At 47.4% G+C, this 27,024-nt stretch overlaps 2 protein-coding genes across 4 annotated transcripts; both read right to left on the bottom strand.

Annotated features, from left to right (window-relative positions):
* Positions 1–387: 387 nt before the first annotated feature.
* Positions 388–17,052, bottom strand: LOC133372276 (F-box only protein 2-like). Of its 2 annotated transcripts, XM_061600638.1 has the most exons (7): positions 16,921–17,052; positions 13,021–13,274; positions 12,007–12,133; positions 10,880–10,975; positions 10,569–10,704; positions 9,919–10,007; positions 388–753 (listed from the first exon to the last, which is right to left on the bottom strand). In XM_061600638.1, the coding sequence occupies exons 2-7, from the start codon at positions 13,271–13,273 to the stop codon at positions 747–749; spliced, it is 708 nt and encodes a 235-aa protein (XP_061456622.1). In that variant the 5' UTR covers position 13,274; positions 16,921–17,052; the 3' UTR covers positions 388–746. The 2 variants fall into 2 exon arrangements, with proteins under 2 accessions (XP_061456622.1, XP_061456621.1); XM_061600637.1 differs by lacking the exon at positions 388–753 and having other exon boundaries at positions 8,194–10,007.
* A 2,351-nt stretch (positions 17,053–19,403) lies between these two features.
* On the bottom strand, positions 19,404–26,618 carry LOC133372277 (F-box only protein 44-like). 2 transcript variants are annotated; one of them, XM_061600641.1, is made up of 6 exons: positions 26,438–26,618; positions 23,406–23,683; positions 22,739–22,853; positions 21,549–21,644; positions 19,908–20,046; positions 19,404–19,695 (listed from the first exon to the last, which is right to left on the bottom strand). In XM_061600641.1, exons 2-6 carry the CDS (start codon positions 23,665–23,667, stop codon positions 19,579–19,581), a joined length of 729 nt encoding a protein of 242 aa, XP_061456625.1. In that variant the 5' UTR covers positions 23,668–23,683; positions 26,438–26,618; the 3' UTR covers positions 19,404–19,578. The 2 variants fall into 2 exon arrangements, with proteins under 2 accessions (XP_061456625.1, XP_061456623.1); XM_061600639.1 differs by having other exon boundaries at positions 22,739–22,856; positions 26,438–26,615.
* Positions 26,619–27,024: the final 406 nt, after the last annotated feature.

Genomic DNA, 27,024 nt, shown 5'->3' with positions numbered 1-27,024 from the left:
TTCTCTTCTCCCTTCCATCCGCATCAGCAGTGGGCAATCTTGTCAGTCTTCCCAAGTTATCACTCAAACACCCACCGGGACCACTCCCCATTACCACCAAAGTCCTTATCTGATCCTGTTTGTCTAAGGTAAGACAAACAGCCCTAATCCTCCAGGCAATTGATTGGCTTTTGTTCAGCAAGAGTGAACAAGATTTCATCTTAATCTTCATTATTTCTTTTTGTAGAGCAGAGTCAACACAAGATTAGGTTTCATTTACAAAAAGGCGTGGGGGGAGAATCTCCAAGTCTCTTGCTTTTATCCTGAATCAGAAGTGTCTCTCTTTGTCTCCATTTTTTTAAATCATGTTGTGATCCTCACTTTCTCAATATTCATGAAAAGAACCACCTCTGCCCCCAGCGAGGGTGTACATAATTTCTGAGTAAAGAGCGCGATTTGGAAATGGCAATATCTGATCTGCAAACCTTCATCTGCTAATCCCTGCTGTGCCTACGTAGAAGCTGGAACCCTCTTTCGTTCTTCGGGAAATGAAATGAACTCTGCACTTGCTGGGGGGCATATATTTCCTCTACTCTTAGATTTGGATCACCCAGGATTTCACAAATTGAGGCCCGGGGCTGGTAAGCTTGTCGAGCGCGATACCTGCTAGGCATCACTGTCAACCGTCCATCTTTGGAAAAGGCAGTCCTCTGAGGGAGGGGGAGAAGCGAAGACAGCGTGTCCTCTTCATGATCTATTGCAAAGCTTCAGGCCCTACCAAAAAGTAGAAAAAGATGTCTCATTTTTCCTGTAGAGCAAATGCGCATAAAGAACAGGGGAAGTCAGAGCAAGGGTATTGATGATGGATGATGATGATGGCATTTATATCCCTCTCGCCCTTCCTCCCTCTCATAGGGAGCCAAAGCCAAAGGGATATGGAACCTCAGGCCTGGGGGCCACATGCACCCCTCCAGGCTTCTCTATCTGGCCCTTGGCACTCGTCAGCCATGCTTTGCACTCTCCTTAAGAACATTTTCTTTGCCAGTGGCCCCATTTCCACTCCAGTCGTTCATTCACCACCCACGTTGGTGATTAGGAGGAATGATAACATCATGGCACTATGGTCAGATGTCCCTTCTTCAGGACATGAGGCCGGAGATGTGGGGGTTGTAGCTAGCACCAGCCCAACTCAGAGTAGACCCACTGAAGTTAATGGGCACGACTAATTCAGGTTCGTTAATTTCAATAGGCCTGCTCTGAGTAGGAGTCAGTTGGCTGCAACTCTTGGGAGCAGGAGAAGGACTTGACATCAAGGCGAGCCCGGTGTACTTATTGAACCAGAGGCACTGGTACAGGAGGAGCCAGTACAATGCAAGCTGGGCCCCTTGAAGCAAATAGGCTCTTCTCAGCCTAGCTACTGAGACACAGTTGCAGCTCCTATTTAAGGCTCAGTCAGAGGATGGCTGGTGCTGAAGCAACATTCAAACTCTGCTCTGACGGAAGGTCCAGCGTAAGCCCTGCATGGAGCTGTCCAGGGTGCTCAGTCACAGGAAGGCTGGTGCTGAAGCAACATTCAAGCTGTGCTCTAATGGAAGTTCCAGCATGAGCCCTGCATGGAGCTGTCCAGGGTGCTGCTGAAGCCTTGCCTCCGTACTGCTGCTACTCAAAACAGAACAGATCAATATTGAAAATGAGCGGGGAGTGCCTGATGTTGAATGAGAATTCTGCAAAGCCAACAGCACTCTTATGTTCTCATGCTTCCACTAAGAACATAAGAAGAGCCTGTTGGATCAGGCCAAGGGCCATTTAGTCCAGCATCCTGTTCTCAGAGTGGTCAACCAGATGCCCCAATTAGACGGCCGCAAGCAGGACCAGAGCACAACAGCATTCTAACCCCCCCCAACAGATTCCAGCAGCTGCCTCGCCAAGGGAATTAAATCTTCCTTTTTTCCATCATCAGCAAGTGGAATAATCCAATACATGCTGCTTCTGACTGCGGAGGTAGAACACAGGCAGTGGCTCCCACAGGCCAGAAAGACTCATCAGTTGGCCATCATTGGATCTACAGAAGTCCTGCTCATATCTGAGGACCTACCTGCGTGCCAACCACTTCTTCCTGGCACTTGCCTCTTCAAGCAGGGCTGGGGAAACCTTGAGCCCAGGGGGCAGTTGTGATCTACCAGGCCCCCAGAGTTAGACTATGAAACTCACTCCCGCAGGAAGCAGCAATGGCCACCAACTTGGATGGCTTTAAAAGAGGATGAGACAAATTCATGGAGGAGAAGGCTATCAGCCACTATTAGCCACGATGGCTATATTCTACCTCCACCGTTGGAGTCAGTGAATGTGTCTGAATACTAGTGGCTGGACACCGCAGGAGGGGAGAGTGCTCTTGTGCTGAAGTCCCGTTTGCAGGCATCTCCTAGGCATCTGCTTGGCCACTTTGAGAACCGGATGCTTGACTTAGATGGGCCTCTGTCCTGAACCAGTAGGCTGTCCTTGCGTACTTATTGGAAGCAGGGAGATTTTTCAGGAGTGGAAGGCCAGTGGATTCTAGCAACACTGCAGTGCCACTTGCTGGCTCACTGCTGTAAAAGCTAGACTAGAAAAAAATGGAAATGGGCTGCTTGAGCCATAGCAAAAGAATAGGGTGCACCATGAGCAATAGACCGACACATAACAATTTCAACATGGCATTGAACTTGGTATGGAGGTGAGGTAAGTGCTAACGAGCGGAGATGGTGTGCTCTTGTGGACATTTTCATGGCACTGTTGACACTCCTTGATCAAGGCGGGGAAAGGGGGCCCAGGGAAGACATCAACACAAGTCCCTGAATATAAAGAATTGCACTGGCTGCCCATTTGCTACCGGGCCAAGTTCAAGGTTCTAGTTTTGGTGTACAAAGCCCTATACAGCTTGGGACCAGGATATCTGAAAGACCGTCTTATCCCTTACATACCCAGTTGATTACTGTGCTCTGCAGGTAAGGGCCTCCTGCAGATACCATCTTATCAGGAGGTTCGTTCTGTACAATGTAGGAAACGGACCTTTAGTGTGGCGGCACCTACCCTGTGGAATTCTCTCCCTTTGAATATTAGGCAGGCGCCATCTCTGCTATCTTTTCGGCACCTTTTGAAGACGTTTCTTTTTCAACAAGCCTTTTAAGTTGAGAGCTATCCCAGTCTGTCTCTGTGTCGGATTTGCTTAATGAGTTTTTAATAATGTTTTTAACCTTTTTTTTAAGTTTTAAAAATGTTTTTAACGCTGTTTTGTCTTAAGGTATTTTAAGATTTGTTTTTATGATGTTTTAAAGCGTTTTTAGTGCCTCGTTTGCCGCCCTGGGCTCCTGCTGGGAGGAAGGGCGGGATACAAATCAAATAAATAAATAATAAATAAATAAAAGCACCCCAGGTTCAGAAGCAAGTTGGAGACGCACCCACAGCCACCATCAAGACAGCCCCACGCCACAGTTCATCCAGTCTCATTCTATATGTTACAGTTCCCTCCGGCTAATGTGAACTCACGAGTGTGAAAATGCACAGACGGATATTGGGTAAGTAGCCTCTATAGTCCATTTTCTTTCCGGGTGACCAGCAAGGGCACTCACAGTTGTGTGTTAATTGGATACTCTAAATAAAGCTTTTAAACTTTCAATAGGGGACTGCCTTCAAGTCGATCCCAACTTATGGCTACGCTCTGAATAGGGATTTCATGGTAAGCGGTATTCAGAGGGGGTTTCCCATTGCCTCCCTCTGAGGCTAGTCCTCCCCAGCTGGCTAGGGCCTGCTCAGATTGCTACAGCTGCACCAGCCAGCCCCTTCCTTGTCCGCAACTGCCAGCTGGGGGGCAACTGGGCTCCTTGGGACTATGCAGCTTGCCCACAGCTGTATAATTGGTGGGGCACGTAACCCCTGAGCCACTCCCTGTGGGGTGATCTTTAGCTGGCCCTTGACACCCAGGAGACCCAAGTGGGGATTTGAACTCACAGACTCTGGACTCCCAGCCAGGCTCTCCTCCCCTAGAGGAGAAAAACCTTGCTAATTTCAGGATAAGGCTGAGTTGCACATTGGGAGTCCCTCCCGGGATATAAAGAGTGGATAAGGTTCTGTGAATTTTGCAGTAGCAATGCAAGCGTATCTTACACACACACTATCCAGAAGGATTCCGCACTCCTTTCCTCCTAAAATAGCCTTTGCCCACCTGGTGTTGTTGGACTGCAGCTCCCATCAGCCCCAGCGAGCGTGGCCATGTCTGCTGGAGCTGATGGGACTTGTAATCCAACATCCGGAGGGTACCAGTTTGGCAAAGGCTATCCTAAAACATACTTCTGTACTGTAGATAAGATGGCGCGGTGAACCTCATGTTATGGATCATTTGCACACACCAGTGCTCAAGATGCTGTCTCTGTGCACCGAGGTTCAAATTTTGTGCTGCTGCATAATGACTTATGAGCAGCCTATCTACCGGGAGTATTCCTTAAAGCTATCTAAACTCGGACATCACTTTGTGGCAATCAGTTCCTTAAGTTGTATATGCATTACACAGAAAAAGTATTTCCTTTTATTGGGACTCACAAAGATCCCTGTGTGTTGGAACAGCTACTCCTGCAGTTCTTCTTAAAATGCTTTCTAGAGTTTGAATACAACCAGACCAGACTTCATCGCTTTAATTCTCAGACCTGAGGTTTTAAAACCCTGCAATTTGCCCATGTCAGCTAATGAATCAATGGCGACACCTGGTGGTTGTATCTATACTTAGCAAGCCGTAAGTGTGCAGTAGGGCCCTGCTCATACGGCAGCTTCCGTTCCGGACTACCGCCTTAAAGTGAAATCCACCATAAAGGGGAACACATTGACTAACATTGTCTAAAATGGTGCCCGACGCCCGAAAAACGCCGTAAAAGTGGAACAAGCGCCGTAGGAGCGGGGCCTTTCTGCAATTGAGAACTGCGGTATCGGTGGAACGCTGCAAAGTGGAGCTGTATGTAAGATTGAGGCCTACATGTTCATCCCTATAACCGTGTTTTGAAGGTTTGGCGCAAGGCAGGTGCACAAACAGTCTTTTCTGAGAAATCTAGAAGACACTTCAGCAATTTGTTCAAGCAAGCGTGATTCAGAGGTTGCTGCTAGCTCCTAAGATCTCCTGACATGGCAGAATTCATTTATATCAAGAAGAGGGTTCCAGCCTCACATTATTTGCCATAATGTGCGTTTCTCTGGCCAAGGAAGGTTTCAGATCAGAAGATGGAGCTTTATGGTAGTGGTTGGTTCAGCAATGAAACAGCTCAGATGATGAACGGAAGAAAGGAAGAGCTAGAGGTTCCATCTCTTCCTGATGCTGACCCAGACCTTGGTTCAGGCAGGTGCTTACAACGTTAGGGCTGCACACCAGCTTTAGCTGAACCTTGAACTGGACTGGGCCACCCTGATTGAGGCAGCCTTGGACCACCCTGGGTCTAATCTAGTCTACTCCTAGTGTTCTGGGGCTGTTAAAAAAGGGGAAAGGAGATGCAGGTAGGCAACCTTCTCCTCCCAGACCCAGGTTGGGTCAAATCAGGGCCACTCTAAAGCACCACATCAGGCCCTGAATTAGATCTGGGGTGGCATGCACAGCCCTTGTTTACACACACACACCTGCCTCTTCCCAAGTAGCCTCATATCCAGCTAGCTGGACACTTCACATCAGGCCAAAGGTCCCACCAGGATCATCCTCGCCTCTGCTCCTGGGCCCTTGGTGATGATGAGAGGGTTGTCAGAGAGCCAGTCAGAACTTCAGACAGCGGATGTAGAGACCTCTAGTCCTGGAGTAGGGAAGTCTGGGCCTGTCAGCTCATTGGAGCTAGTGACCTGCATCAAAATGTTGCAGTGTTTTCCCACCTCCTCACTGTTCAGGATTCTAGAGAGGATTAACAGCCAGCATGGTGTAGTGGTTAGCATGTCGGACTGGGACCTGGGAGACCAGGGTTCAATTCCCCACGTGGCCATGAGCCTCACTAGGTGACCTGGGCCAGTTGCTGTCAGCTCTGCACTGAAACAGCAGTGCCGGTGGGGCTGGAAATGCCTGGGTCGTTAGCAGGGGAGGAAAGTCCTTAGCCGGCAGTCTGGTTGTAAATCTGCCAGGCAAACGAGGAGGGAACCTGACAAGGGCCAGGCCTGTCTGAAGCTTACTTTCCAAGTCCAAAGTCCAGAAGCGAGGTCAGTAGAGGTCCGGGATCAATTGCCAAGGGGTCAGTCCAAGAGATGCTTCAGGGAAACTAGGAATACACGAGCCACGCCTGACGTTGCAGTCAGCAACAAGCTGAAGGCAAGGGGTGCCTTATAAGGAGCAGGTTTGACAGCAGGTGTGAGCCCTCAGCGTTTGGGCGTTAAGGAGACAGGCCTGCCTCTCTTCTGCCTGACCTTCTGCTGTCTACGTTCTGCAGGTGAGGGGGGAGTATCCTGTTCACTGTCTGTGTCTGGCTGCAGGGCCTCTGCTGTATCTGGGGTGCTCTGCACCTGAGGGGGAGAAGGAGCTGGATTCTCAGGAGGCTCCTCCGTGTCTTCTTCTGGGTCTGCTGCTCCTGGGTCTGCTGCTGTTACTCCCGAGTCATCCTCATCGGAGGAGTCCTCTGATGGGGCCATGACAGTTGCAGACTCTCGGTCTAACCTACCTCACAGGGTTGTTGTGAGGATAAAAATGGAGGGGAACCATGTATGCCATCTTAAGCCCCTTCGAGGAAAGGTGGGATATAAATGTAATCATAAAAATAAATAAATGGCCTCTTTGCCCTCCCTGCACCACTTTTTCATTTTTCTTTTCCAAGTGACCTGAGCGTTCTGAGGCTGCTGGGGGTGGGGGCGGGGGTTCCCCCCCAGATTTTTTTGCACTCCTGACAACCTCAAAGTTTCCATAAGCATGTCAGTACCTCCCTTTTGTTTGTCAATGGCCCCATTTCCACTCCAATCCTTCAGTAACCACCAACGTTTGCTATTAGGAGGAACGATAACATCACGGCACTATGGTCAGATGTTCCTTCTTCAGGAAATGAGGCCAGAGATTTGGGGTTGTAGCCAATGCTAGCCCTACTCAAAATAGACCCATTGAAGTTAATGGGCATGACTAATTTGGGTCTGCTCTGAGCAGGACTTAGTTGGCTGGAGCTCTTGGGAGCAGGAGAAGAACTTGACGTCAAGGAGAGCCCAGTGTACCTATTGAACCAGATGCACTGGTACAGGACCCAGTACTTTGCCAGTCTGAAGAAACGGATTGCCCTCCTCTGACTCTGAGGACTCCTGTTCAGAAGTTCTAGCGCAGCCACAGTCTCTCTTGCTCTGCTAATGCAGGCTGGGCCCTTTAAAATGAAGAGGCTCCTCTCACCCTAGCTACCGAGTTGCACAGAGTTGCACAGCTGCAGCTCCTATTTAAGGCTCAGTCAGAGGATGGCTGTTGCTGAAACAACATTCAAGCTCTGCTCTAATGGAAGGTCCAGCGTGAGCCCTGCATGGTGCATGGAGCTGTCCATGGTGCTCAGTGAGAGGATGGCTGCTGCTGAAGCAACATTCAAACTCTGTTCTAACAGAAGGTCCAGCGTGAGCCCTGCATGGAGCTATCCAGAGTGCTGTTGAAACCTTGCCTCCACACTGCTGCTGCTCAAGACAGAACAGATCAATATGCAAAACTAACAGGACGCGCCGAATGTTGCACAAGAATTCTACAAAGCCAACAGCAACCCCCACAGTACAACTTTTTGAAAGTTCAAACCCACCACCTGCCCCTTCACCTCAGGGATCGTGGTGCCAAATTTGGTTACAATACCTTCCAAGGTGACCAGATCAGTGCATTTTTGAAAGGACGAGTCTGCCATTTGTTTCAAAACCAAAAACCTGCTCATTGTCTTCAACCTTTAGCCTTCCAGTTCTTGCTAAATTACATCTCCCATCATCCCTGGCCATTGGATGCCTTGCTGAGGCTCATGGGGCTTGTAATTCAGCAACACCTAGAGGGCCAAAGGCTCCCCATATCTGTATTCAGCTGTGTCCAAAGCAGTGCAGTTTTTTTTTTAAAAAAATGCTTTCTACCATTGTGTTTCAAAACGGCACCGATGCGTATCCCAAAAGAGACAAAAACATTGCTTGACGCTCGGAAACCAGCCTGCCAAAGTGATATGGTAAATAGCTTTAGCCACACAGAGAAACGTGCCACACGCAAGCGCTATTGCTGCAATTTAGCATTTATTTACATGCACAGTTGTGCAACCCATCCCGGGAGCCTACACCGAAGGGAGGAAAGACAGTGTGGTGCTGAACCATCGTACTAGTTTAGTGAGAGGTAAAGAAGACAATGGCTATTTATTTCATGCCACCCTCCGCCAGGGCTGTCAGTGAGCAGGGCAGGCCATACGAGTGCACACACACCCCTTTCAGACATGATCTTGGAAGCACTTTGCTAACGGGAGGAGAAGGCAGCGTTTGATTTTGACCTTTGGTGTCACAAAACATTGAAGTAAGTATGGGGAACCTGTGGCTCCCGCAATGTCACGGGACGACAATTTCAATCATCCTTAAAATCAACCACGATGACTGGGATAGATAAGAGCTGGGAGTCCAGTAACAGCTGAAGGGCCACAGATTCCACGGCCTTGCGCTGAAACATGAGAGGGTCACCGCAGGTGAGCTGGAGGCTCCATCTCTTCTGGACGCTCAGCCAGGCCTTTTGTAAGTGAGGCAAGAGCAACTCCTGTTTGGGTTCTTTCGTTTGTATTCCAGAAGGAAGATAGAGTTTCGGTCCTCCGGCTGGCTAGGCTTGCCTGCCTTGACCTGTGCTCTTCTTTACGTGACTTCCTTCCGTTGTAAACTGATATGCTCAGGGAAGCTGATCTGCCCCTCCTTCCTCTTCGACTGTCCAAGGAGAGAGGAGACATCTTTGTCTCTGCTGTCTCTCCTGAGCCATGAGGGCCATACCCATGTCTGGGCATTGCACCCCCAACTTAGTTAGAACAAGGTATGCCTTTCCTATCTACTAAGTATTTCTATCAATAAAGTAGCATTTCTTATTTGACTAAGTCTTAAGTCTCAGTGATCTAAACGCAGGGTAAAAGTTTGCTGCTTAGGTAAATACACACACTGGCACACAGGCAGCTCAGAGCGCTGAGGATCTCTGCATACACATATTTCCATAACAAGGCCCTGGTCCAGGCAGGTATTTACAACACGAAGGTTGTGCACCAGCTTTAGCTGAACCCTGAACTGGACTGGGCCCACTGCAGGCAAGCTAAAACCCAGGGCTAATTTGAAATGCAAGCGGTGTTTTGGACAATTGATTTTGCTGAATCTTGTTTGTTCAGGTTTGGGTTTGTTGTCGTTTTGATTTTTTTTTCCTGTGCGAAATCTGAGCAAGGGCAAAATTATTGATTTCTTTTTTTAAAAAAACTGTGGTTCTCAAGTCCTGTTGCCAAATTCAATAGGTGATCCCAGAGGCAGCCAACATGGTGCTCTCAGATGCGATGAATTCCCAACGCCCATCAATCCCTGACCAATTGGCCATGTGGTATGGGCTGGTGGGAGAAGATCAAGAGGGCACCACATTGGCTATCCCTGAGTTACACCTCTCCTCCTTCACATCAACGCAAGAAGATCTTGCTGGATCAGGCCAAGAGGGGGCACCCTGTTCTCACAGTAGGCAACAAGATGCCCCAACAGGAAGCCTGCAAGGAGGATCTGAGCACAAGAGCACTCTCCCCACATGCGAGTTGTGGTTCAGCAACTTCTGGAGGTCCAAAGGTTCCCCATACCTGATATATCATGATACTTAATTCAGCCCGGAGGAAAACCATGCAAAAAATTCCCTCTCGCCTTGGTGAGGGACGGTGTGATGCGCATGCCTGAACCAGCTCCAGTGCTCCCCAAGTCCACCACTAAGGCTCTATGGTCATGCTGCTATGGGTCACCCGAGCTCCGTACCAGCCTTTCCAAAAGACCGTATCCTGACCGCCGTGCTCAAAACGGACAAAGCGAACCCCGGGACCGTAGTCGGCAAAAGTGTGGGTGATCTTGAATGTGGGAGACAGAGAAAACAATGAAGGGGGTTAGGAGAAAACTAATGGCAAAAATGTGCAGCATAGAATCACAGCATTGGAAGGGATCCTAGAGTTCATCTAGTCCAACTCCCCGGATGTACATGCCGCTACAGCAACCCTGACGAGATCGCCAAGTTCGCCTGCACACCATACATTTAAAGTACATTAATACCACTTTAAAAATCACTGCTTCCCCTTAAGGAATGAAATGAAATGAAAAATGAACAAATAAAGGAATCCTGTGAACTGTTATTTACCCCTTACTCCAGCAGGGTGCAGAGCAGGGCGGGTGAAAGGTGTGGCCTAGAGAAAGGGGTGTGGCCTATCCTGGGGGGGCCTGCTAGAGATGATGGGAAGACCACATTTAGCCCCTGGGCCTGAGGTTTTCCCTAATATACACGATTGCTTGCTAACACCTGCAAAAGGACACAGTGACAGAGGTGAGCTGGAAGTGTTTGCCATCTGTCACGCCCATGGATAGAAAGGGTTTCCTGTTTTGTTTCTCTCTCAGTGGGTACCTCCCTGAGCACCAACCTCAGTCCATTCGCCCTCGTTGTCTTGCGGGACGGCAATGGTGTCGCTCGCAAATTCAGCCACCACCTCCTCCGTCTCCGACAGCAGCTGCACTTTCAAGTTGTAGAGGCAGCCGGCGTCACACCGGGCTGCATACCTGAAGAAAGAGAACGCCGTTAATGATCCCAAGGTTAACACAAGCCAGCTGTGTGATACTGCTGCAAGCGAGGCGAATGCAATTTGAGGCAGCATTAAATCGGACCATCAGGCTGCAGAAACCAGCAGTCTGTTCACAACAGATTCAGCCACTGTGGGTTTCCCTCCCCACTTACCAGTCTCTGACCACAATTTTGGGCTGGATGGTGTCCATGATCTCTTCCCAGTAACCCTCAGCCCGGAGATCAATGACTTGCGACTTATTGCACCAGCTATGACATTAAAAAAAGAAACAAGTTTAACATGCAAGTGCAAATGTATAAAACTGTCTCTGTACTCAAATGGTCAAGGTTCTTGTACCAATCTACAAAGCCCTTAACAACCTGGGCCCAGAATTCCTTTAAGGACCACCTGATCCTTTATATCCCTGCCTGATCACTGAGGTCTTCGGGGGAGTCACTGTTAGTGCTCCCGCATGGCTTGGGTGCATGGCTTGGATCCACCATGAGCCATGCAGTTATCACTGTAGGCCCAATTTTATGAACTCCCTTGCAGCTGAGGTCAGATAGCCCGCCTCTCACTGTTGAATGTCCAGCGCCTACTGAAGACTTTTGTTAGAGCTTAGTTAGTCATGCCCATGAATTAATTGCAATGGGTCTATTCTGAGTAGCACCAGCCTTCGAGACAACCCTTTATCTGTATTGTATTGTTGAGTTTGATGTACATCCCTCAGACACATTTTTTAATTAACAAAATTTATATGCCGCTTGACTGTAAAAAAAACAACCCTCTAAGTGGTTTACAAAAGGCATTAAAGATTATCAATAAAACAGTTAAAAGCAAGTAATTAAAAACATCTTTAGAACAATTAAAACAGCAACAGAAGAAAAAGATTAAAATAGATCAGTATCGATATGTCTGGACAGGCGTTCTTAAACAAAAAAGTTTTCAGCAGGCGCCGAAAGGAATACAGCAAAGTCACCTGCCTGATGTCAATAGCCAGGGAGTTCCAAAGGGCAGAAGCTGCCACACTAAAAGAACGATTTTTTTTTTACAAGTGCAGAACAATTATTGTGCAGCACCTGTAACAGGGCCAGTTCCACAGATCGAAGTGCTCCAGTGGGCAAATATCAAGGTAAGGCAGTTGTGATGAAGCGTTATATAAGTTGTCTAAACAAAAAAAAAAATTTTTTTTAAAAAAGCATAATTTCCCAGGAAGCACCCTGTCCCACATTCCACAAGTTTTCTGTACAATTGCTGCCCATAATCTCTCCACTTTGACACAGAGAGAAAAGGGACTTACTCAAAAGATGAGACAAAATATTTGTGGACCTCGTCGCTGGGAAATTCTTTCCCAAAATCTCCAGGCAGATCCTCTATTTTCCAGCCATCGCCTCCGTTTTCCACGTCCACCCAGTGTTCAAGGCCCTCTGTAAGATGCCAGAATGATAAAAGCCTTTGTATATCTACACACACACACATACACACACACACACCACCACCACAATCAAACTGCTCTCCTTCACTTTTAGGCTGCAATGTTAAAAACTATTCTAGTTTCACAGCCCCATGCAAATGCAATTTTAGGAGGGGGTTCCAGATTGTGGAAATATAATACTGCCCTACCTTACAGGAGGATTGAATTGCTGAGATAATGTATACAAAGCCCCAGAGATGGCATGTCCCATGGTCAGGGATTATGGGAACTGGAGTCCAACATCTGGAGGGTCAGCAGGTTGAGGTAGGTTGGACTAAAGCAAGTGTTTGGAACTACATCCCATCACCCTCAGCAAGCATGGCCAATGGGCAGAAATGATGGGCGTTGCGGTTCATCAACATCTGGAGAGCGAAATCTTTTCCATACCTGGACCAAAGCACTATATACATAGCATGAATTACTATGGGAGGCTAACCTGTGGTCTTCCAGATATTGTTGAACTATAACTCCCATCATCCCTGACCAGTGACCCCGCTGGCCGGGGCTGATGGGAGTCGTACTTTACCACCATCTGGAGGGCCACAAGTTAGCCACCCCCACCTCCAATGAATTATTTTTATGCTGGTCCTGTAGATTGCCATCTCTTTTTCCCCCCCAGCACACCTTCCTTGCCTTTCAGCAGTCAAACAGAAATTCACCAGGCGCAGCTTTTCCAATATGAAAGCATAGTGATGGGCAAAAAGTGTTCACCTGCCAGATCGCTGCCTGTGCTATGCAGCTGCCAAAAGGACCTCATGGGAAAGAAAGATGGCCACCCTACCGCCAACAACCTTCTCGTTGACCCCTATTTGTTTCCGGAATGTTCACCAGCCCACTTGCCTTCGCCGTCTGGGTTTTTGATTAAATTCCGCTTCCTCCGATGCAGAAAGTAGAGCATCTGCCAGTTCTCAGCGCCTTCCTCTGCCGCATCTTCCCCAACAAGTCCCTCCTGCTGGCATTTCAGCAACCAGAGGGTGGCTCCATCGATCAGGTTCTTCCACTGGGAACAGACGAGGCGACACACCAAGAGCAGCTCGACCGCGGGAAGGTAAGCCAGAATTTGGACCAGCAGGGGCTCCGGAAGGGACTCCATCCTAGGAGAAAGTTTGCTCAAACATATTGAGCTGTCTCCAATGCTAGTCCTACTCAGAGTAACCCATTGACGTTAATGGACATGACTTCTAAGCAAGGGGTTCCCAAACAGTAGTCCGCAAGCTTCATTTAGGTGGTCCGCAGCGTGTTTAGGGATAGGTGTTTGACAATGAGAGATAGCACATCCATTGTACTGAATCTTCATATTGATTTTTTAAATTATGTTTTATTGCGTCTTTTATTATTTATATCGCACTTTACTGTATTACAGTTTGAATTCTACGGAATTACAATTGCTACAACAGGCAGGAAAATGAATCATTCAGTGGTCCACCAAGACCCTTAGCCGTTTTCAAGTGGTCCGTGGGGGGAAATGTTTGAGAACCCCTATTCTAAGAGGTTTAACAAGTACAAAAACCAGTTACCCCAAAACTATGAAATAGAAACGTCCTTAATGAAAATACACAGCAGAAACAACACCGTCAGAACATTAAAATATAAAAACATCCCCAATTAAAATACGAAGCAAAACCGTCTCATTAAAGCAACACAGCAATTAAAGCAAGAGATCCCGAAATGTTACAAACATCAACCACTCCAGAGGAAGAGAAATCCACATGCGCTGTAAAAAGTTACTTCTATAAAAGGAACAATCTATAAGAGGGAAACGGAGGTCAGCAACAATTTTTTTAAAAAGAAAAGAGGGAAAGCATATTGTCATCCCTAGTGCATTCCTCAGGGCACGTCTTCATTTACCTTCTTACGTCTATCATGAATCGTTTATAATGTTTTGTTTTTAAGATGTTTTCAAGATGCTTTTAGTTTTTTATCGCTTGCTGTTTGCCACCCTGGGTTCCTTTTGGGAGGAAAGGCGGGGATATAAATTTAATAATAAATAAATGATAAATAAAGGTATGATATGGCTCCTAGAAATACGGTAGAGGCTTTGCAGAAATAAATTCTGGGGAACACAGGAAGCTGCTTTCAACCGAGTCAGACTCAGTGATCCATTGAGCTAAGTGCTGTCTACACTGACTGGCAGTGGCTCTCCAGGCTTTCAGACAGGGCATCTCTGCCAGCCCTACCTAGAGATGTCAGGGACTGAACCTGCATGCAGTGCAGACGCTCTGCCACTGCTGAAAAAGACTCTGTGGTGTAGTGGTTAGGGTGCCCGACCAGAACCTGGGAAACCAGGGTCCAAATCCCCATTCAGCCATGAAGCTGACAAGGGGGCCTTGGGCCAGGCACTGCCTCTCAGCTTAACCTACCTCGCAGGGCTGTTGTGAGGATGGAACAGCCAACCTCACAGGGTTGTCACGAGGATAAAACTTGGAGGAAAGAGGGGATATCAGTGAAGTAAATATATAAAAACACAAAGCGGGGAAGAACAAACAAGAAAAGGGGAGGAGACTGCTGCCTGCTTAATTAAATATTATTATCATTATTATTCATTACACTTATGTCCCACCACTCCTCCAAAGAGCTCAAGGAGGCTTACAAACATCGTTCTGCCCCACCCAACGTTCTCCTCCCAGCAACCCTGTGAGGTAGGCTAGGGTGAGAGGCAGTGACTGGCCCAAGGTCACCCTGTGAGCATCGTGGCAGAGTGCGAATTGAGTCCTGGTTATCCAGGTCTGAGTTCGACAAGCTAAGCACTACACCACATTGCTCTCTCTCTCTCTCTCTCTCTCTCTCTCTCTCTCTCTCTCTATTTGTAAATACAGGCTGCTACGTCTGGATTGTCATCTATTTTGCCATACACGTAATGGCAAAAGAGTGAAGGCAAAGCATGCAGCAATTGAAGGTGCAACCCTAGTCAGCCTCTGAAACACCCAGGGCCAAATCCAGACCCTTGAAAGCTGCCCCTTGGCTTTCCAAACTGCCTGCCCAAAGGCTGCAGGGAATGGCTGCGGTACGGAAGGGATATACCCAGTCTGGAGTGGGCACTGATACCTTGGCCCAGCCTTCCTTGGGTTCTTCTCCAAGTAGCCTTCTACTCTGGCCCAGCTAGTTGCTGATTGGTGCTTTATGCTCTGAAACCGAATTGATGGGCAATTACTATCTGGCAGCATAAATAATCATTACTTGATCAATTTCCAGACCCCCAAAGAATATATTAAACATAAATTCATTGTGAACAACCAGCACCTCAGCAGAGGTCCTTCATTTATGCTAGTTCTATGGACAGAGTGTGGGCTTCAAACTAGGGACAGCTTGGTTCAAATCCCCCCCACATTTAGCCACAAAGCTGCACCGTGGAAATAATTACTGTTGTTCAGCCAACCTTCCTCACAGGGTTGTTGCAAGGAGAAAGAAACCCACATACCCCACATTGGAGAGCGAAGGATTGACTATTGCTAATATGTAACAAAGAACTGCTGTCTGAGCTTGCTCTTTTTCTCCTCCCTCCGCATCCTTTTTTCCTTTTATGTTGTGTCTTTTTAGACAGTAAGCCTGAGAACAAGGACAGGCTTGTGGTTTTTTACTGATTTGCAAAGCCGCTGTCAGTCTCCCCCCCCCTTTTGGCTGAAGAGTAGAGGGGCAGGATCCTTTAAACTAAATCAATAGCTGCAGTCGTAAGCGTGCGTTATTGAACTCAGTGGAGCTTAAGTCAAAGAAAACCAATTTAGGATTTTCACTGACAAGACAGATATGGGTAAACGCACTTAGTAATGGGGTTCGGAAGATAAACTTGCCCATTTTACAAATGGCCAGCTCTCATTATCAAAAGAACAAGCCTTCCCCCATTTATTTGCCTACTCATTCTAACATACCAGAACCAAAATAGCTTCAAAAACAATAAATGTTAACAAGCAGGCCCTTAACGCCTGGCCCCATAGATTACAATTGGCAATCTCAAGCCTTTTAACATCAACCTCTGAGAGAGAAGAGAAAGGTCAGAAAGATGAAGGCCATCTAGCCTTCTGCACCACCAAATTGATAGGACGGCGGAGAGTCACGCATGCACACTATGTATCCTGAACCACGTTCATTAAGGACTAAAGCCCCATCAAGCTCAGTGAGAGGAAATATGTTTAAGGGTGAGCTGTTAATCCATTTCAGGACTCTGGATACCGTACCGCTGAGGCTGTGATTCAGTATCCACTTACTTGGGGGTAAGCCTCCTTGAAATCAGTGAGGCTTATTTATGAATAGACAGGGACTGTCAGTTTATATACGGAGTCTGCCTTCTGCATCCAGGATTTTAAGTCAGGGTTAATTTCCCCAACCTCATGTTATTAAAATTAGGAAGACGTTGGCCTTTGGTTTCCAATGACCTGATCAGATCTTGCAAGAAATCCTCTCTGAGCCACACCTTTTCATCTCCTCTCCCTACCAACCTTTGCATGTAGAAAGGTCCCTCCCCAAACTCAATCCCTCCAATTAAAAAGGATCGGGGTGGGGGGAGAGACAGCAGAGAAGGAACTCTGCCCCAAACCGTGGGGAACATCTGCCTCTTTTAGACAAACAGCCTCACTCCACGTAAGGCAACATACTCTCATTTGTAAACTAGTATCATCTGATCTGTGTCCTGGTTGACTCACTATCAATGATTTCTTTTTAAAAATGCACCTGCATATTTCTTTTTTAAAAGAAAATGGGTTAAGTTAGAAGGGGGGGGATTTTTTTTTCCAAGGGTGTGCTTACCTTAAAGATGCTCAAACTTGCTGGGAAAAAGTCAGGAGCCTGAAAGATGGGGTTTGCAGCAGGAAAAAGCGCAGGTGCCTCCTCCTATCGCAGCATCCCAGCAGACCCTTCCAGTGACACAGCAGCCTCGGATGTCCCAGCCTCTTGGCAGGTTAGAGGAGAAGGGGAAGCGTTTCCTGGAGCTTCAGACTCCGCCTCTGGAGCTGGACCGGTCTGATCTTGCCTGTCGCAGGCAAGTAACTTCAGATCTTGGCACTTGATCCTCTGCTCTGGCAGAGAGCATGAGCACGAGCATGCAGGCGAAATCATGCAACCCTGAAACCAGAAAAACGTGCCCTGCGAGAACAAGTTTTGCCGTCTCCAGAGAGGGATTGTAGCCAACGTTAGCCCTGCTCAGAGTAGATCCATTTAAATTAAGGAGCACGACCTTTAACTTAGAGCCATCTATTTCAATGGGTCTACTCTGAGTAAACTAAGGTCCTATCCCACACGCCATACATTTCAACCACATGACTTCCACTACCCCCCAAAGAATCGCAGGAACTATAGTTTATTAAGGGTGCTGGGAATTGCAGCTCTGTGAGGGGAAAACTACAGTTCCCAGGATTCTTTGAGGGAAGCCACGTGCCGAGTTGGATAGAGCCTGGAATATTTGCATTTGCACTTCCTAGATTCCAAGGTACAGAGATAAAGAGAGAGAGAGAGAGAGAGAGAGAGGTATTTTTCTACCACAAGGACAGTCAACATGGCGCCCTCCAGCTGTTTTGGACTACAGTTCCCATCAGCCCCAGCTAATATGGCCAATGGTCAGGAATGATGGGAACTGTAGTCTAACATTATCGGGAGGGCACCACAACTGCTATCTCTGTTCTGGCAGGTATATAGAATTCATTTATTTTATTACTGCATTTTGTTTGACACTCTGGGCTCCCACTGGGAAAAAGAGTGGGATATAAATCTAATAGATAACTAAATAAATTTATATCCCACCAAAAATCTCAAGGTGGTGTACATGTCTCTCACCCTCCTCTTTTTATCCTCCCATCAACGCTGTGAGGCAGGTTAGGCTAAGAGCCAGTGACTGGTCCAAGGTCACATAGCGAGGTCCCTGGCTGCACAGGGATTTGAACCCAGGTCTCCCAGGTCAAAAGGGATTTATCCATCTGGATGGCCTGGATGCAGAATCACAGCCCAGATCGAAGCACTGCAGGGGCTCAAAAAAGTAGGCATACACAAGCACTGCAATAAAATGTTGCACTCGTTCGGGACACTTCAGTCAATCTGGGACACTTTTTTCAATGAGCCACTCACCATTCTGTGTCCCTTGAACATGCTGCCCTCAATGGGCTGTTCTGAGGGTCCCACTGCCCCTTAGGTCTTCCCCCCCCCAAATATATTTGGTTTCCACTTCTGCAAACTCTTGGGTTCCTCTCACCCTGATCAAACCTGCAGATATTTCCCTTTTGTGCATGGATCCCTGCTAAAAGCTTTTTTATTTCAGCAAACCTTTCCAGACATATGATTTTGTTTGGTATATTAGCTGCCCCAAGCTCCTACCGGGAGGAAGGGCAGGATTTAAATCTAATAAATAAAAATATATTTGTGCCATTCTGAACAGAGGAAAGGTCCAAAGGGGTCCTCTCTGGGAGTGAACGCAGCCGTGGCTGACGCAGGTAGCTTTCTCCCACTGATGGGAAAGCTCAAGAGTTGGGAACCTATGGATGAGGGCTTGAATGCGGCCCTCTAAACCTCTCTATGCAGCCCTCAGGATTCCTCCCCAGCCCACACCTCTCACTGACTTTGCTCTACACCCTTCCTGAGTGCTTCTGCCTGGTTGGGATGGGTCCTTGAACGGTGATAACGCCCCTTGCGTGCCAGGAGCGAGGTGCGTGTGCGCATATGTACGCCAAATCCAGTGACCTTTGTGCAGCTGAAATGTAGCCTAATATACATCCTTTACTCCACCCACTTTCCGCTCTGGCCCCACCCACAACTTGAATGGATAGCCTCTCCAGGTAGTTCCCCACAAAGGCATGCAGCCATTGGGATGGAAAAGTTTTCCCACCTCTGGGGCAGCTGATGGAGTGGATGTAGCCTCATACCATGTTGCAGTCCCCTACCTTCTCCTCCTCTTGGAGATGGGGCAGCCATTTTGTGACCGGCGCCAAAGCCTGGCGTCAGTGGGCGGCCAGGCCAGGCAGTGGGCAAGGGGTCCAAGGTCCAGAAGGGCCCCTCAGTGGCCCAACCTGCATAGGAATCTGCCTTATACGAAGTCAGACCATTGCTTCATCTAATCCAGAATTGTCTGTGCTGACTGGTGGCATCTCTCCATGGTAGCAAGCAGGGAGCCTCTCCCAGCTCTCCATGAAGAGGCCATTGTGCGTTGAACTTGGGACCTTTGGTATGCAAAGCAGTTGCTCTGCCATTGAGCTAAGGTGCTGCCCCAGTCTTTTACACCCAGAACACACTTGCAGATCACGTCCTTTTCTTTAAAAATAAAAGCTTTTCCTTTAATAAAATCTTAAGGCAACTTTAAAAATGCGAACACAACGTCAGAGAAAAGGTTTCACAGATGGATCACAACTGGGGCTTGCTTAAATCCTGAGATGCTCCACCAGGTAGGTGACACTTCCCCCTCTTTTAGGGCGTTTGCCTCTTCTAGGGGAAGTTTGGGCCGATGGTGACGGTGCTGTTGGAGAGCTTCCCGTCGTCCACTCCGTGTTCAAACTGGATGTGGCGGATTCCGGCTGTGTAGTTGCGAAAAGTGTATGATGTCTGGAGATGGATGGGAGGGAGAAGAGAGAGGGGCGTTGAGGTCCAGGCGGATGGCAGCATTAGGTAGAAGGGCCGTAGCTCAGGGGCACAGCATCCACTTTGCATGCAGGGGGTCCCAGCTTCAATGCCCCATGGCATCACCAGGCAGGGCTGGGAGACAGATTCGCTGCCTGAAAACCCAGCCCGATGCTCCCTGCCCACCCCCGATTTACCTCTTTCCAGTTTCTCGTGCCGTTTTTCATTACCTCCCCGTTCGAGATAAAACATGTATAGAGGGCTTTGAAATCTGCAGACAACAGCTTCACGGTCAGCACATAGTTGTAGCGGGGATTAGGATAAAGAACGTCAGACCTATATTGGGACGGGGGCAACAAGACAGCACCAAGCGTGAGCTGGGCATCACTGTTGCCCGGTCATTGGCAATGTTTATTAATTTGTTTATATCCCACCCTTTCTCCCCAAAAGAGCCCAGAAGTTCATCGTTACTGATTAAGGTGTGCGCAAATTCTGAACCAAAGCAAGCCGCTTCGGCCTGACTCAGCTCCTCAGAAGGAAAAGTGGGTCTTCTCCAAAACAGGCTGTTTATAACGTTTCAGAAAGGTGTTTATACAGGCGCTGGTTGCTGTTTTTCTGGCCAATGGAGGTACATAAATTCCGCCATTTTAAAACCAACAGCGGGTATTCAATGCAAGTCACACAGCACAGGCCCACCAACGTTAGATGTGCCTAACAGGGTCATTAATTTCAGTAAGTCTACTCTAAGTAAAACTTCCCTGAATGCAGCCTGTTGTAGTCATATTTTGATAAAATGTTTTATTTATCCCAGGGCTATGGTCTGAAGGCACATGAGGTTAGCACGTCTGGTCAGTGCCTGGATGGGAGACTGCCTGGGAACCATATGTAAGCCAGCTTGGGTTTCTATTATGAAAAGAAAGGCGGGGTATAAATGTAATAAACAAATAAATAAAACCCCGCTGTTCCTCCCAGTAGGAGACCAGGGCGGCAAACAAAAGCACTAAAAACACTTTAAAACATCAAAAACAGACTTTAAAATATATTAAAACAAAACATCTTTAAAATGTTACGACTTATCTCTGATCAGCACTTCTTAATGAATATTTTAGCTTTTTCTCTTTTGAAGAAGTTTCCTGCCGAATAAGGGATATATAGTGTTGTGGGGTTGGAATGGATGATCCCTGTGAGTCCCCTTCCAGCCTCTGATTTGGAATCCTGTGCCTTGGGGTGAGGGGCTGGCTCTGCTGGTCAGATGAGTTTCTTCTGTTAAGCTAACAGAGTGGCCAGGTTGTTAATGGGTCTGTCAGGTGCCCAGCAACTGGCGAATGGGCCAGGAAGATCCTTTTGTTATTGAAACTCTTCAGGAGAGCCTTTCCCTCCCCGCCCCCGGCAGCTAGGAGAGGTTTGTGTTTGAGTGTGTCTGGAGAATGGTGGAGGCAGGCAGAGAGACTGGCTGTCTGCACCATGGCTTCAGGATGCCTCCTATAACACTGATGGAAAAGCTGGATATTGGACTGCTGAAGCCTTGAGCCCCTCCATCCTAAGCTCAGCTTGGAATGTGTGTAAATAAATAAACCATATTTCATAAAGACACCACAGTCTCCGCTGACCTTCTTCCCAAAGGAAACCAAACCCTGGACAAACGCAGGGACCCCTGGAATCACACCGCTCAAAGCTTGGGGAGGCACGCAACAATATTCAGGCATTTAGCTCTCAGACATTCAGGCGGAATGCCCCAGCAGGCCTGAAAAGCCCTGATGCAGTAGCAGAAGCAGAATGGATCCCTAAGAGAGCTAACCAAATGCATCGTGGCTGGCTTTGTCAGCTCAAACACTCACCAGTCCTGCACCACAATATGAGGCCTCACGTAGTCCATCAACTCATCCGAATAGCCATGGTCCTTCAAGGTGATGCGCTGACTTTTTGTGTCAGGCCTGAGATTGGGGGGGAGAAAAAGAGTCAAAGCCATTTAAAGGCCACCATCACCAGCCAAGTTTGCTGGGGGGATTATGTGCCCTAGGACAGGAATTCTCAAACTGTGCTGCACAGACCACCAGTGGTCCGTAAGCTTCATTCAGGTGATCTGCAGAGAGTGTGGATTTGTGGTTCAAGATGGGAGATGGCACACCCATCGCGGCAACTATTCATATTAATTTTTAACTGTATTTTCATTACTTGTATTTCTTAGGTTGAATCTGATCCAATACATAATAAAAGCAGCAATCAAAATGCAATTTTAAAAAATCACACAGCAGCTGACACAGCCAATTACAATGACTACAAATGGCACAGAAAACATTGAGCGATCTGCCAAGACCCTCCACAATTTTTAAGCGGTCCAAAAAAGTTTGGGAGCTACCGCCCTAAGAGAGTGGCAACTGGATATTGGTTGGCCAAATCCAGCCCTCTAAAGCTGGCCTGCACTGAGAGAGAGGGAAAAAACCCAGCTAACTCGAGCCTTCCTAGGGCCTAGCATCCCTTCTGAACATTTTTCATTGTACTGACTGTCTCCTGTTCAAAGAGAGCCAGTGTGGTGTAGTGGTTAAGGTGTTGGACTACGACCTGGGAGACCAGGGTTCAAATCCCCACACAGCCATGAAGCTCACTGGGTGACCTTGGGCCAGTCACTGCCTCTCAGCCTCAGAGGGAGGCAATGGTAAACCCCCTCTGAATACTGCGTACCATGAAAACTCTATTCATAGGGTCGCCATAAGTTGGAATTGACGTGAAGGCAGTCCAATTACTCCTGTTCTAAATCCCAGGCACATAGCAGCATTTGGGGATTTACAGAACCTCTAACAGGCCTCTGTGAATGCCTGGTGGACTGATTTTGGCTTTACGAGTCAAAAGGTCTGCAGACCAGACAGCCTGACATAGGCCATTTTTTCAGAAAGACAGAATTCAGACCTTGTCGCGTACACGTAAGTGAAACCCACGTGCAAGATTTAACTCTGTGTGGCAATTCCCATCAGGTGAAGAAGCATCCCTCCCAATTTAATATCAGCTAAATCAGGATCATGGTCTTTACCCATTAAATGCAATAAAGCATGTCGCAACATGCTCCAGGGGATATTCCTCTTTCGACAGTTCCACCACAGTCCAGCAGCGCTCCTGATGCTCATTAATTTTCCAGTGGAGAAATTCTTCTGCGGAAAAGGCAGACAGTGAAGGGAGAGGCTTCAGTTTTAGTCCCTGCTAAGGGCAGGAGTGGAAGCTCAGACCATGGAGCAACTTCACATACAGGATTTGTAGCAATCAACTGGAAGCCGCACAGCCCGCAATCCTATAGGGGTCGTGGAGGGCTATAGCTCAGTGGTGGAACACACAGAAAGTCCCAGGTTCAATCCCTGGCATCTCCAGTTAGGAGTGAGAGAGACTCCCTGCCTGAAACCCAGGAGAGCTGCTGCCAGCCAGTGTAGACAATATTGAGCTAGATGGACTACTGGTCTAATGCGGTATAAGGAAGCTTCCCATGTAAGTTACGTTTTTATGACTGCTCCTCCACCAAGAGCATCGGAGAAATTTTTACTCTCCCTGGAGCAATCTAGTCAAGGGCCCCACTCTCCCTGCAATTTCTCTGCCTGCAAATTGCACAGATCATTTCAAAAAAAGCCATTTGCTGAAAGGGTGAATCAGCTTTAAAAGTCTTGGGGGATGGCGCGGCAAGTCGACGCTTCCCCCAAACAGGGACGCACCTTTGCCACAAGGGTTCTTGACTATGTTCTTCCTCAGCTGACAGAGCAGGTGGAAGATCTCCCAGTCCGGGCTGGGGCTAGTCAACATGGCAAGGGGATAGCCAGCCCGTTCACACTTGTCCTTCCAGTGAGCGTTCAAAGCGTCCACCAAGTTGCGCCACCGGCAACAAACCCAACGGAAGCAGCGAACGAGGCACCAGGAGGGGAACAGTCTAAAGATGTACAGCAGGATCTCTGGGGGTAGGTCATCGATGGTCGCCATTTTTCTTCCCGGAAAGCTACAAAGTGAGATTCAAGAGAAGGGGAACAAATGGAACAAAAACAGTCATGGTAACAATCTGATCCTATTATTTACTATTTATTGTTATGAATTACCCAAAGGTTCAGAGCAGGTTACAACAGTCTGAAAACACACCCTTAAAAAACAGTTAAACCCAGCCTAAAATCACAACATGCTTACTCAGACCTATAGTAAATCCTATGGGATTCTGAAGGGCTTAATCCCAAGTAAGGGTTGCAGCCGATGTAACTCCTACTCACAGTAGACCCATTGAGCAAGACTAACTCGAATCCATTCCTTCCAAGGCATCTACTACCCTGAGTAGGGCTTAGTTAAATACAACCCAGTGTAGGGATGGAAGGATTTATCCACTACAGACCTCTCTGTCTCTCATTCTTCCAATCTTCAATTCAGCTCTCTGCATTTCTGTGCCAGTTTGCAAACTTCACAAAAAAAAAAACCTCAAGAAAACTCTCCAGTGTTTTAGTGCAAATTTCTCCTAACAACCATTTTTTTAGGCACTTTGGACTAACGTACACATATCTGAAAGCCGCTTCTCGCCTGGCTGGGAGTCCAGAGTCTGTGAGTTCGAATCCCCACTCGTGTCTCCTGGGTGCCAAGGGCCAGCTAAAGATCACCCGCACAGGGAGTGGCTCAGGGGTTAAGTGGGCAAGCTGCAAAGTCCCAAAGAGCCCAGTTGCCCCCCAGTTGCGGACAAGGAAGGGGCTGACTTGTGCAGCCGTGGCAAGCTGAGCAGGCCCTAGCCAGCTGGGGAGGACTAGCCTCAGAGGGAGGCAATGGGAAACCCCCTCGGAATACCGCTTGCCATTAACACCCTGTTTATAGGGTTGCCATAAGTTGGGATCGACTTGAAGGCAGTCCATTTCCATTTTGCTTTACATTTTCATTTTTGTGTACACATCCCCCTAATACATGCATTTCTTTAAAAAAACATTGGCTGGCAAACTGCATCGCAAAACTGGAATAAGTGCAAATTTCAAAGGAGGGCTCATTCTTGGGTCTCACATTATTTTGGAAAGTGCACATTTGATAGATTTAGCTGGAAATGTGAACTGAATCGAAATTCTCGCCCATCCCTAAGCCAGTGTTTTTTTTAGAGGCAGCAGCAAAAACTGAGTACAGAGTCTTTGTGACAGAGGAGGGAAGCAGATGGCTTTTTTTGCGCACCATGGAGGGCAGGATGAAAATGGTTCAAACGTCCCTTGGAAGAAGAGCTGCAGCTCAGTGGTTAGAGCATACGCTCTGCCTGCAGAAGCTCCCATGTCCATCTCTGGCCTCTCCAAGTAGGGCTGGGATTGTCCTCTGTCTGAAACCCTTGGGAGCTGCTGCCAGTCAGCGTAGACAATGCTGAACTAAATGGAGCAGTAGTCTGACATGGTATAAGGCAGCTTCCCATGTTCCTGTATCTTTAGGCAAAGGCCGCAGCTTAGCAGTGTCTGTTTTGCATGCAGAAGGTCCCAGATTCAATCCCCAGCATCTCCAGGTAGGGCTGGGAGAGACTCCTGCCTAAAATCCTGGACAGCTGCTGCCAGTCAGTGTAGACAATACTGAGTTAGACGGCCCAGTGGGTCTGACTCTGTATAAGAAAGCTCCTTATGTTCCTAACACTAAGGAAATACTCTTACTCTTTGGAACTCCCTGCCTATTGACATCAGGCAGGCGCCTTCGCTGCATTCCTTTCAACGCCTACTTAAAACATTTCTCTTTATGCACGCCTTTCCAGACACATGGATTTTGATCTATTTTAATCTTTTGATAAGTAGCTGTTTTAATTGTTTTAAATATGTTTTTGCCTACTTGCTTTTAACTGTTTTATTGATCATTTTTATTTTTACTTTTGTAAACCACTTAGAGATCTTTACATTCAAGAGGTATATAATTTTTAAAAAATAAAATAAATATTTACTGGAAATATCAGCTGTTTGAAAACAACGTTCTCTGTATTGCAAGAAGTGTGTTACAGTTAACACAGGGATTATTGCTCTATTTTAGTCTTGAGATGCTCTACAGAAATAGGAAATAAAGGCACACACACCCCCACGCCCTTCAGTATCCACCATTGTTGTTTAGACTCCAAACAAGTCTGTCTGCATGCCCAGTGTTCCTGTCTGTACTACACAGACAGAGTTAAAATGCTGCCCTTTTGCAATTACTATTAGAAGCCCAATCAATATTGTTATAATAATAATAATAATAACAACAACAACAACAACAACAATTACCATCCTTCACCAGCAGGCCCCAGAGCAGGTCACAACAATATAAAATACATTATTAAAAACAGTTTAAAACATAATTTATTGTATTTATGAGGGGCTTTTTTAAAGAAAGGTGAACTCAGAACAAAAGCAATTTACAAAAACAAGCATTAAACGCCAAGAATAACAACCATCAGCCTAAACTACTCAGCAACAATATGTATAAAAGAGCAGAGCCAATTTGAACCCCACCCCACTAATAGATAAGCAGAAAATTAAGACCCAAGGCCTGGGTGAATAAAGATGTTTTTGCCTGGCATCTAAAAGCAGGGTGATAGCTCAAAAGAATTCTGGGATAGCCCCAGAAATTAATCCAAGGTGCTGGCAAGTTTCTAAGTATGTAAGAGTCTGGGCTCAGAGAGAGAGACTCTTCACACGCTCAGAAACGCTATCACCACTTCTGCCGCCTCAAGGCTGAACCTTGCTATTTAAGCCCAGCCCAGCCACCCTAAACCCCTCACCTACACCCTTACCTCAGTTAAGAAAAAGAACGGACGAAAAACACAACTCTCTGGAAAGGCAAAAAAAAAAAGAGAGATCTGTCTCTGCCCCGCTGAGCGTCCAGCAGCAGGTGAGGGCAGGCAAGATAACGCCGCAAGCCGGGAGAGGCTCCGCCCCGCCTCTGGAACAGCCAGCCGGTGTCTCCTTCGCAGGCGGGGCGGAGGAGGGGAATCCCGGCTTATTTGCATCCGAAGAGGCGTCACTACGTCACGCCCGTTCTAAAGGAACCCTCTGAGGGTCTGAATAAGTAAGCATTTTCTATGCTGTTTTAACTTTTTACAGTTGTTTTACAACGCCCTGAGGCACATATGTGGAGGGCAATTTCAAATAATAAAAATGATGATGAGTCATCTTTACTGCATGTCTATTAGGGTTTGAACATTGTCAATGTGCTGAACCGGTGCCTGGCTGCGACAATGGACTGGATGAGGGCTGATAAACTGAGGCTCAATCCAGACAAGACTGAGATGCTGCTAGTGGGTGGTTCTTCTGACCAGATGGTGGATGTCCAACCTGTCCTGGATGGGGTTGCACTCCCCCTGAAGGAGCAGGTTTGTAG

The sequence above is a fragment of the Rhineura floridana genome, chromosome 18, assembly GCF_030035675.1.
Source record: "Rhineura floridana isolate rRhiFlo1 chromosome 18, rRhiFlo1.hap2, whole genome shotgun sequence".
Lineage (NCBI taxonomy): Eukaryota > Metazoa > Chordata > Lepidosauria > Squamata > Rhineuridae > Rhineura > Rhineura floridana.
Note: the sequence above shows the minus strand (reverse complement) of the source record. Positions and strands in the feature narration are given on the sequence as shown.